General features: G+C 28.7%; 1 protein-coding gene across 2 annotated transcripts; it reads right to left on the bottom strand.

The window, feature by feature from the left end:
- Nucleotides 1-627: 627 nt before the first annotated feature.
- On the bottom strand, nt 628-7,964 carry LOC101256101 (probable inactive purple acid phosphatase 27). 2 transcript variants are annotated; one of them, XM_004242758.5, is made up of 11 exons: nt 7,748-7,964; nt 6,223-6,314; nt 3,719-3,794; nt 3,156-3,278; nt 2,728-2,820; nt 2,523-2,652; nt 2,357-2,438; nt 2,143-2,275; nt 1,855-2,060; nt 1,275-1,710; nt 628-1,187 (listed from the first exon to the last, which is right to left on the bottom strand). In XM_004242758.5, the coding sequence occupies exons 1-11, from the start codon at nt 7,949-7,951 to the stop codon at nt 882-884; spliced, it is 1,881 nt and encodes a 626-aa protein (XP_004242806.2). In that variant the 5' UTR covers nt 7,952-7,964; the 3' UTR covers nt 628-881. The 2 variants fall into 2 exon arrangements, with proteins under 2 accessions (XP_004242806.2, XP_019070186.2); XM_019214641.3 differs by lacking the exon at nt 2,728-2,820.
- Between the last annotated feature and the right edge of the window lie 4,990 nt (nt 7,965-12,954).

The following is a 12,954-nucleotide window of genomic DNA, read 5'->3' as shown; positions in this document are numbered from 1 at the left end:
TATTGTACATTAATTACGTGGGTTGACTTCGAGTTTGTGTAATTAGTCACGTTTGTATATGTATAATTCGCCAGGATATACAAATACATATGTATAGTATACAATTATTTAACTTATATACATATACAATTCACTTCTCTCCTACTCTCTGCCCTCTCTCTCGCCTCTCTCCTCCCTCTTCCAATCTCTCTAGCCATTTATACAGATACATATGGACAATATACAATTATCTAACAAATAAACGTATACAATTCACCTTTCTCTCACTCTTTTCCCCCCTCTCTTTCGTCTCTCTCCTTCATATAACATGTATCTACAAATTGTAATTATCAAATTATAGCTATGGAGAGTAATTAATTATTTTTAAGTTGCTATACGTGAAAATTCCCCCTTTCAATAATCCTTGCTTATTAGGGATGTCGTCATTATTTATTTAGAGATTACTTTAGTTCAGTTCTTTGGAGTCTTTTTTTCCTCCGCGATAGTGTAATACCAAGACCAGTAAGAGAGAAATGAGAATTATTATTTCTCCATAAGTCTATTTAATATCTTTCTTGCATTCATTAATTAAGTAGATAACAATAATCAATCACATGTACGAATCAAATATTATAGATAGAGGCTATAAATCATAGAATTCAATCACTCTTATTAAATTTTCTCCCCACTCTTCACATATTCCAGTTATCCATTGCTATGTTCAACTAAAATAATGAGCAAGATGCAAAACAACAAAAGTCATAATATGGTTATTGGCCATCACCATTTCTTGATGCAGAACAAAGTTGAATGACTTTTTTCAAATACTTGAGTGACCTTTTGAGATATTTACTTTGTAATTTGTTGACAAGGTATATAGAATAAGAAATAACGTCTTGAGTTTAATTAGCCAAAGTAGTTGGTTCACAAGCATCATGGACACAAGCTAAAACATCCTTATAGTCTCTTGAGATTGTAAAAGAATCATACACTTTACCATCTTTGCTCTTCTTGTACTCAAACAAAAGGGAAGATTGGTTAAATGCTGTGAGTTTCACAAATCCCCAGTCGTAATCTTTGAACACACTCCATCTAGTGTTAAGACTTGTGAATTGTGACAAATGACTTCCTCCTCCACCAACAACCACATGAATCGTTCCGTTCACTACGCCAGAGTAGTGTGATGTCTCCTTGTTCACACATTGGTTCTGTCCATACAAACAATAATATGAATGGTTTTCAAATATATATATATATATCTAAGTGAAATAGAAATAAAATGTGTATGTATGTACCTGGTAAATAGGGCAAACTCTTTCATAGTTATGAACATGCCCGTAGAACGCCATATCAACCTTATACTTTTGCCAGAGTTTTTGCAAATGCTCCCTTCCCATGGGCTCTTCAAATGATCCCTCCTTAGCGTACCAGTCATTAGATGAGTAACCAAGAACACGATGAGCAGCGAAAATCAACCAAGGTTGTTTATGTCTATTGGCTGAAGCAAAGCATTGCTCAATAAACTTGTACTGTTCAGATCCCTCTCTCCAGTCATGTTCAGTATCTCCTATACAGAAGTGGAACATCCCATAATCAGCTGCATACCAGAACTTAGCTCTATTTTCTGCGGGAACATAGTACAACGTTTCAGCTGGTACACCACATTCTCCACCCGAGTCTAGACCGTTGTATATTGATCCACTGTTCTCCCAAGTTCTTTCATGATTACCACTACAAAACAAATTGTGGAGAGTTAGAATAACAATAACTGTGTCTGCCACGAAAACGAAAAAACTAATATACATTATCAAATAATCAAAAGCAATCTGTCTATCTACAATCAAAAAGGCCCTTTTTGAGTAATGATGAACAGACCTTGCAATCATGAAAGGTACTCTCGATGCTATTGGCTCTACTTGCGCAGTAAATTGATCCCATTGTGAGATATATCCGTTGGCATAGGGGAGATCTCCAATAAGGTAAACCGCGTCAATGTTATCAAGGTCCTTAACAAGGGTGTCAGTTGTCATAAGTGAACCTGGCTGATAATCAGCATATTCATTTGAACCATCGCGCTCTTGCTAGAAGAACAAACAGAATTAAGAGAAATGACTCCAAATATCACGATTATAAGAGAAGATAGTACTAGTAGATTATATATACCTTCCCCATGTCTCCAAATATCACGATTCGTTGCAATGACTCTTGTCCTGGAAATGGAGGAGATTTAAATGAATATTGTTTGCTCATAACAACTGAACCATTGCTTAATAAGTGACCCAATTTGTATGTGTACCTGAAAGTTCACAAATATGAGCTAAAAAACGGATGTACATGTTAACGGAACTAACAAAACTGTAGCATCAGCAAAACTTACTCGACGTTTGGCCACAAATCCTTGAGGAAACTTGTATGTATGAATCCAGGATCACGCCATCCCACAGTTCTAGCCGGAGATCCTACAAATGCGTCCATAACATTATTCAGTATGAATGCAAAACCAAAATACACCTCTGTTCTCTGCTTATAAACACGTAACGTACCACACATGCTGTTCCGATGAAATGTGAGTGTCCCTGCAGGGGAACGCTTTTGCTCTTGGCCCTTCCAACCCCATTCGACGAATGGAACAGCCTCATCAATGTTGTAACCACTTGTCCAAGTAACAGTCATCTACGAGAAGAATTAATTCGATATAATTGGTACTAAACTCCATAAAACATGACTATAGCAAAAGAAAAAACTTACTATATCCCATGACTTGCCCAGAGCAAGACGTGGATAAAGAGGCGCTTTTGGATTGAAAAATGTGACATATTTTGAGACGGATATCAACTTAGGCTGTAAAATACATGAATCTGTTACTTCATATTCATGTCTCATCAAAGTTACTTCATAAAAATAATACAAACAGAAATCATAATAATCATTGACATGAAGTAAACTAACCTACAAAGCTCAAGTAATTTTATTTCATACAATTATGGTTTAAGTTTCATTGCTAATGTGTAAAATCATAGCTAGTCACTCTCAAGTAATTCAAGTGTTAAGGAAAAAATGAGTTTATGTTATGTAAACACAGAGAAAACAATTAAATAATGCGATAACTGAAGCAGAGAAAACAACGTATAGTAAGAAGACATCATATAATTTGCGGAATTTGAAAATATAATTACATTTTGCAAACCACCAGAGAAGAAGGCGAAGGAGAAATCGCCACGTTGGTTAATTAACCGGAACTTAAGTGAAGTTTTCCCAGTCTTTGTGTACTTGACATTGCTGTAATTTGCAAATTTGAACTGTAATAAGAACAAAGAAAAATCAAACATTTTTTGGTTAAGTGTTACTATATAAATTAGGAGGGATCAAGTGCATAATACACATAACTAATAACCAAATCAAAGCGAACTCACGATTTGAAGATATTTTAGATGCACCAATGTCATCACCTAGTTAAACTTAAAATAAAAAATATTGAAAACGGGCTTTGGTTGGATTCAAACCCTACCTGGTCTCATATGCTTCTCTTGGGTGCACGCCTAATTATATACTCATTTTGGTCAATTTTCTCAAGATAGATATACATGTATATATATAAAAAAAATTTAAATTAACGAGTGCACGTAAAACCTCACTTGCAAGTGTGGATCCGCTTCGGTTAATAACTATATATGTTTGTATACACAATTTTTACGTGTTTATTATATATTATTTTGGAAGTACAAGTTGTTAGACGTACCTTTAAGGGCGCAGTACAAATAAATGGTGCTCCAGATTGTTTTTCTTTACTGGTTTGTGGAGGACAAATGGATTCACTGCAATTCAAACAGTTAAATATTAAATTAATTAACCAAACAATTTAAAACAAAATCATATAGAATAGGGAAAAAAACTATTAGAATTTGAGAGCAAAATTGACTTTAGCACTTAAACTACACACGCGTTTAAATTACCCCATTTAATATCTTTGAAGTGATTTTTTTCAACCCTAATACTATAATACCAGTCTCACAGTGACAAGTGTATTACACACGCGTCGTTTCATTGTCACGTCAGCGCCATATTGAAAATTATACATTTTGAGTTTTTAATTTTTTTTTTTATTTTTATTTATACAATTTTAGGAAGGTAAAATAGAAATAAAATTGGGAATTAATCTAAAATTATAAAAATAAAATCAAACTCTAACATATTAAAGACTAGAAAACCTTCAATACTTAAAACACATTATCAAAATAAATAAATAATACAAATTAAATACTCTTTCTATCTCACAAAGAATGACCTGGTTTGAACACGGAGTTGAAGTAAATAAAGAAGTCTTTTGAATCTTGTGGTCCTAAATTAAAGTTATCTCAAATGTATAAAATTGTTCTTTAATTTTGTTGCTTTAAACATGTCATATGTTGAAAGCTGAAATTAAAATGTTACCAAAAATAAGAAAGAAGTAATTGTTTTTAAACAGACTAAAAAAAATGAGGTCATTCTTTTTTAATGGGAGGGGTTAACTAATTTGAGATGAAGAAATTATAAATTTTTTATTAAAAAAAATTTCAAGTTCATCATAATCAACAAGTCATTTCATATGTAAGATATTGAAGCAACAAGTTGTTGGGTTTTTTATTTCTTATTCATCACTTCTAAGAATAAGCAAGAATAATTTGAAATGAAAAAATAAGTGAAGGTGTTTTGAAGAAGAAGAAAGAAGGTGGTGGGGAGGGAAGCTCGTCGAAGAAGAAAGGGGTGAGGCAAATATGGATGGTTGCGGGGTTCGAAATAGGAGAAAGAAAGGTGTGGGTGGAGGGTTTGAGGAATGAAAGGGTGGGGTTGTTGGTGGATAAAGGTGGTGGGGTGTGAGGAAGATCAAATCTTATTGGTTGGAAAGAAACAAAGGGGCCTATTTATTTTATTTTTTTGATTTCTTACGTTTTCACTCGCTTTTTTATTTTATTTGCCACATCAGCTTTTTGGGTGAATTTTAATTCACTTGAAATGAGATTAGGGGGTATATAATTATTTGTAAGGTATAGTACTAAAGTAAGTTTAGCAGACAAGTTCAGACATTTTTTTTTATGTATTGTTCCTTTAGAATATGGAGTCAAAGCAACAAATATCTAATTAATTTATGGTACCCATTTATGTGGCGGAAGGATAATTACTTATTTTCTGATATTTGATTAATAAGAAAAAAAATATTATTTCGAGAATATTTAGGTATAATATTAGCAAAAAGTGAGACAATTAACATCAAACACATAGTCAAGTCTCCTAGTCTCCTATCCTGACCCCACCCTCAACAAGGGACCTGACTCGAATACTAACCTAAACCTCCCCTCAGAACTTGATCCTCAACCCAGAACCCGACACAACTCTAATCCTTGGTGGAGGTTAGAGTTGGGTCCTCAATTGGAATTGAGGTCAGGCGTTGGGGTCATGAATGAAGATCGATAATTTGGTCTCATGTAGGATCCGAGTCAAGTGGTAAGATTGAAAGGAAGTTTTATAAAATATTTTGTTTGTTTTAAGTAGAAAAATTATTTTCTTAAAATCAAATAAAAATAAATTTACTAAATAATATTTAAATCAATAACCAAAACATATCCGGAGTAAATAATAAAGTTTGTTTAAATATTTTAAGAAATTTTTAAAAAATATCTGAGAGTTTATTTTAAACTTAAGCATAAAAAAGTATTTTTTGTCATTTCCTCTGTTTTTTCATTTGAGTGGGTGGGTGTGTAATATATATTTTAATTTTTTTGAAAGAGGTACAGATATTATAAACGTGATTTATGCCATTCTATTAGCCTTTCAGTTTTGGTTATTATTATAGTTATATAGTACAATTTATATACTAATATATTTAGGGATAATGCACAAGTACTTTCTTAATTTATACACGTTATTTTAGAGACACACTTATACTATACTAAGATCCTATTATTTCCTGAACTTATTTTATTATTAATTTTTTACCCCTTTTCGGCTTACGTGGCACTATTTTGTGGGTGCAACGTTGGTTGACTTTTTTTTCAAACTAGTGTCACATAGGTCGAAAAGGGGAAGAAAATTACTTATAAAATAAGTTCAGGGGTAATAGAACCTTAGTATAGTATAAATTTATCTCTGAGATTTCGAACTTAAGTTGAGGGAATACTTGTGCATTATCTCATATATTTATTGTATAACTATGAATAAATAATGTATAGTCACTAAATTATAAAAATTGTAAAAAAGATTACTTACTTGAAGTTTGCAGGAGAAAAAACTCCAACCCAGTCATCTTGTGAGGGCTCTGCATTCCTTAGGTTTATTGTAACCCATTCAAAATCTTCACCCTATTATATATGAAAAACTTGCATTAAAATATTTTTCCAATGAAGAAAAGAAGAGATTCGTTACAATTAATCGAATCAGTAAATTCTAAATATATAATACGGTTATTAACATAAAAGATTGTTACTTCATTCCTTTCATTATTCCCCCCACCCCCTAAACTTGTATAGAGTTGAATAAATAGACACACATGTCCTACATATCATTCTACATGTCATTTTTTGTTATACATGATATCCTACGTGTATTGTGTCATGTAGGACTCATGTGTTAATTATTTAAAAGCTGGATAGTTATAATGTTTGTTTGTACATTATGGAAGTTAAAGGTTAAAGTTAAAATTTGAAGTCAAGTTTACAATCCAATATATGTATTATGCCTTTAACATAAATATGTAAAGCAATTTTTTAACCTAATATACTTCATATAATTTAAGATATTCATCTAACCACCCTATTACTAAATATTTTTATATGGCTAAGAACATTATTTACAATGAAATTACAAATAATAGCATTGATATATACCTTGTCCAATACATTTGCCAAATATGTAGTTACATTATATCATTGAAAGAAACTTTGTGCAGTTTGAAAAGTTCTTCTTACTTAGAAAAATTATAAACTAAATTAAGAAGAAAAAAATAATCTAGAAAAAATTAATTTCACACTAAGATTTAGAATCGATAGATTAAAGAGGGAAATCTTATTAATTATGGGAAAATGACTAGCCGGCCATCAAATATTTATATTTCAAAGTCAAAATCCATCTTAAATTAATATAATCCAGTTGTATAGATAGGAATAGAATAGAAAAAGAAAATTCCAAGGCAAAAACACATTCAGTTAGAGCTCACAAAATACATCTTTAATTCTAACATAACATAAGGTACTAATAAATATATTGAACACTAAACTTGAATATTTCAAATCTTAATTTTGATCTCCAACTTTTATAATGCACAAACATGCAATTTAATTATCTAACTTTTAAATAAATAAGCACATGAGTCCTACATGACACAGTACACGTAAGAGATCACGTAGGACAAAAAATGACACGTATGATGACATGTAGAACATGTGTGTCTATTTGTTCAATTTTATACAAGTTTAAGTGTCTATTTGTGCACACCCAAAATTAAAACGCATAAATATAATTTAAAACCAAGTTAAAGGACATATTTATGTATTATGCCTAACATAAAAAGGTTGAATTCATAGATAAAATCTTAAATTCAACACTAACATTTGAAAAAGATTATGAAACATTTAGTTGAACTAACAGAAACCTCTTAATTAAATCCAATAATATGCATAGGGAAGAGGAACAAGAAAATAAGATTCCGATGCAAAAACAACATAATATTCAATTGAACTCACAGAACTCGTTCTAAATTAGAAAAGAAGAATATGAATATAATATTTTTTTTTACCTTAGAGCCAAGAAGAGTAGGTCCATCAACTTCAATGGATGCAGATTTAGATAGAGCAACAACAATATTATGAATTTTAATTCCAGATAATGGATGTTCCATTTGTCCATGTTCATGGGCTCCCAATCTAATATATTTTTCTTCACATGAAACACTATTAGTTAAACTCAACAAAACTAATAACAAGTAAAATTTCTTCCTCATTTTCTCTCTTTGCTTAAGTACTAATTTTACAGAGTTATATATATATATATATAGAAAGAATGAAAGAGGGGTTGGAAAGGGGTTAGGTGGCGGAGATAGGATTTTACGAGGGGTTCAATATCTGAAGAACTAAATATACGAATTAATCAAAAGGAATTCGACATGTATTATATATACATAAAAAATAATTTTAATTATATATACAAATTACAATGTATAAATAATAATATTTTTCGCCAAAGAAAATTTGGATGAACCTAGACAGAAGGTTGGCTCCGCCCCTGCGGGGTCAACTTATATATGTCATATGTGGCATTATTTAGATTCCGAGAGTTTGTGAATTGATAAAATCATTTAAGTTATTTAAATTTATTGAAATATTTATATATGAAAATCACGTAAAAAATATTATAAGTCAAAATAATTGAAAATTTAAAAATATTTATAAGATAAACAGGATGTAATCTCTATACAAGAAAAAGAAACATATATGGGGAAAGTGACTAGCTAGATCAACTTGCATAAATCAATTAAATTTAAAAATGTAGATCAATTTTGTTCATAAAATGATTAACATGGGCAGAATATAATATTGAGTTAAATACTCCATCCGTTTCTATATATATATATATATAATATATTTTATGAAGTAAAACACCAAATATTTTTCTACTCATTTACAAACATTCAAAATAGACAAAGGGTATTTGGGACATTCTTTTTTTTTTTGGCATAATTCTTTTTTTTTTGGCATAATACATAAATGTGCTTTATAACTTGATTTCAAAATTATATTTAGGCCAAAGTCATATGCGGCCACTCAAACTTGTCCCGATTATTCATTTAGACACCTCAACTAGACGTACTACCTGTTGAACACTTCAACCATTCTGAATTTGAACCATTTGAACATTTTTTCGAGAATAAACAAAAAAAAGAGGATGTGTGAAATACACTCGCGCTGACATGTCAATTTGACCAATTAAATAATGACATGTGTTATTTTTTAATCCAAAAAATTATTTAAACATTATATTATAAAGTAAAAAAAATAAAAATTATTTTAAAGTAAAAAAAATGAAAAAAAAAAAGTAAAACCTAAACTTCCCTGTCTTCAACTAGAACAAAACATAAATTTCCTCTAACTCCATTAATTACTACCCTCCCCTCCCTGTACAGTTCCATCTTTAACCCGACAAATTTTTTTTCATTAGCTTTTTTATTAATTATAACTTTTTACTTCATCTCGTTCTTTAGGTAGAGAAAGATGGGGAAAAGAATCTCTTCGAAAAATTTATAAATGAAACAAAATGCTAAGAATTTTGAAACCATTAGAATGGTGGGGGAAGAAGATAACCACTGATACTAAAAATTTTGAAATCATTAGAGTGATGGGGGAAGAAGATAACCACTGGTGTATGGGTATGGGGATTGGGGTGGGGTGGGGTGGGGTTGATAGAAATAGGGAAGAAGAAGAAGAAGACAACTGTTCTTCTTCTTTTTTGTTAATTTTTTTTAAAAAAATTAACTTAGGAATATAAATTAAGAGGAAAAAAAATATTATTTTTAATAAATTAACGCGCTCAAGGAAAGTGAATTACACGTTTTTTGCCATGTCAACATTTTGTGTCTAATAGGAATGACTTTTGAACAAATAAAGTGTTCAATTGGCACAAGGATTAGTTGAGGTGTCTAAATGAATTATGCGGACAACTTTGAATGGCTGGAGATGACTTATAAACACTTAAACTTGGACAAAGTTGAACAAATAGACACATATATCTTACATATCATCCTACATATCAATTTTTATCTTACGTGTATTATGTCATGTATTATGTTTTTGTTTTTTTTTACATCGTCTGATCCAGCTTTGGAAAAATCAAAATTTAAAACTGAAACATGATCTGCGTGAGTACTAATTTATTAATTAATAAAGGGTAGGCAACTTGACCTCATGCATTATTTAAAAGGTAAATTATTAATTAACATGACATTATTTAATTTGACAATATAAAGATTCATTTTCTTGATACAACCATTCAAAATGTTTACCTAATCAATTCTATCGTTTTAAATTATTTATCTCATTTTCTTTTACTTGTTTTTTTAAAACATTAACTTTATCCATATTTATGTCTTAAGTATATGCATAATATTTCTTCATAAAATATTTATTCTATTGAGGTATTTGTAATCTTTTATGAAAAAAAAATCATAAACTTCTAAAGTAAGCAAATAGTTTTAAAAATTACATATAATTTGAGACTAAAAAATAAAATTACTACTAAATGTCCTTAAAAACCTCTTCGTCTCCCTGTTTTAATATTATATTTAATCAAATATTTAATAGAAGTATAATTGAAAATTTCAATGAATTTGTCGAGATGGTATGAACAATGAAGAGTGACATGTATGTGGGGTTGTAATGGTTATGATTAAAAAATTAAATTGAATTGCAATTTGAAGCACATTGATTGAAAAATGATATTTTATTTGATTTAGTTTTAAATTTTGATTACTGAAATTATTTGGTATGATTTGTTGTTACTAAAAAAATCGCAAAATAATTAAGCCGAACCGATAATGATATATGTAAATTTTATAATTATTAATATATTATTCATAAATAAAATATAAATATTTTGTTAAATTGTAATTAACTTAAATCTTTAATTTTAGCATTTTCTCGAGCTCAAAAGTTAAATTTAAGCGCAACTATTACAATCCTAAGTCCAAGTCCATCAAAATCCATTACTTTAAGTTTTACCTTCTCTACCTCACATAAGATAATTAAATTTTCTCTTAATTGAACCATTTTGTTTGTGTAATAATATGAATAATTGCTCGATTGAGTCGACAACTTCCATGTGTACTATGTGTCTTTTTTTTTATCGAGCTACCTATGTCCCAAAAATATTTGTTACTTTCAAATTAAAAAATCAAACAAAATCGACGATAATTTTTTTTTCCATTTGGTTTGATTTTAAAAATTTAAAAATTGACTAAATTAATTTAATTTTGATTTTAACCAACAAACGATCTAAACCAAACCTTGATCATCCCTACCTGCATCAATAATAGTTGTTTTTCTTTAATTTAATTGTTCAATAATTTTTATGGTTTGTTTAAAAAAATCATTTAAAGTAATTTTTTAGTTCGAACTTCTTACCTGATATAAGTAAGACTAGAAGATCCCTCTATCCCTATTTAGTTGTCTACTTTAGAAATGACACACATATTAAGATAACAATAATTAGCATAGTGAAGTTACAATTTTACCCTTATTAATTATGGTTTCAAAAAGAATGAATTAAAACTTGAAAATTTTCAAGAAATTTAAATGAGGGTATGATAGAAAAAAAATTGTCATTTCTTGATTTGTTAAAATAGACAAGTAAATAGGAATAGCTAAAAGAGAAAGTATGAACTAAATAGGGACGAAGGGAGTACTTTGTTAAACCAAAACAAGGTAAAAAAAAAAGTAAAATTGAGATATTAATAATTGCGAAAAGGAATGCCAACATAAAAGATAACAAATTGAAAATAAATATATCTAAATTATGTACTTTATTAAATTATGTGTCAAATCAAAATGAAACAAACAAATTTAAAATAACGAAAGTAATAAATATGAGATATATAAATTCCAAGATAAAATATAGTAAATTGAAAATAAATATGAATTAATTGATTTATCACATTGTTTTTCAAGTTTAGCAATTACAGAATTAAAGCGCATTGCGGTAAAAAACTGCCTATTTTTAGAAATACTTTTTTCAAATAATTTTTTAAAAAGTGCTTTTGATAAGCAAATCATGTTGGACTAAATATTTTTTAAAAAGTGTTTTTGAGAGTCAAATTACGAAAAGGGTAAATAGTAATATACTTTTAATACTAAGATAATTTTATAGAGAAAAACCATTTTAAATATCTATTAGAAATTTAATAAAAATATCATATCCAAACTTTCAATCAATATTATATATAAATAAATTAATTAATTAAATATTAATATAATATTAGCATAATGACCTAAATATAATTCAAAATATCAAAAAATAAATTTAAAAACTATTCCATAAATTAAATCACTATATATACAAAAATTCGCCACAAAAATCAATAAAATCCTTCATATTTTTAATCTTACAAAAATGTTGTTGTTTCATTTATTTATGATTCTCTAAAATAAGACATAAAATAATATACAAAATATAAAATAATAATAGTATATAAAAATAAAAAAAAATTATTACATAAAATAAAAATAAAATTCTTGTATGAAACGTAACCAAATCTATGATATATGTTAAATAATTAATAAGAGATATATTGGTAAATATGTATGTGTATATATATATATATATATAATTTTCTGCTTCTACTTTTTTTATGAAGCAGAAATTTTTAGATTCTTCCCAACAACAGAAAAACTGCTTCTGCTCCATTTAAAAGCAGTTTTGAGAAACTAGGGATACCATCAGAAAAATCCATGTTGATGATGAAGTTGAAGATGATACTATATCTTTGGAACCAATTACGCATAAGGAAACGCTTATCACATTTAGAACTCTTCACATTTTATGGTGAAGTTGAAAAGACAACATCGAAATTCTTGGATGCAATAAAAAAAGTTAGAGAAGAGTTTCAACTAGATTTAAATTTTAAGAAAAAACAGAACACAATAGAATCATATTTCACTAATTGTCTTAGATATATTTGTACTTTTTAAGAATTATTAATTTATGATATTAATAGGATCATATATTAATATAGAGAAATTATTAATTAATCGAGTATTAATTTATAGAAGTTTTACCAATCTTTATTCGTGGGCAAAATTTTCAACTAATTTGATATTGGTTAGCAAGTTTACCAACAAATTACATTTCGTTCCTAATTTACCAATACATTTATATTTGGTTGGTAAATTTAGCATCACAATCTTGTTGTTGATAAATGTTTGATTAGTAATTCATCGGTGATATGTTAATAAATTA

Source organism: Solanum lycopersicum, chromosome 7, assembly GCF_036512215.1.
Source record: "Solanum lycopersicum chromosome 7, SLM_r2.1".
Taxonomy (NCBI): domain Eukaryota; kingdom Viridiplantae; phylum Streptophyta; class Magnoliopsida; order Solanales; family Solanaceae; genus Solanum; species Solanum lycopersicum.
Note: the sequence above shows the minus strand (reverse complement) of the source record. Positions and strands in the feature narration are given on the sequence as shown.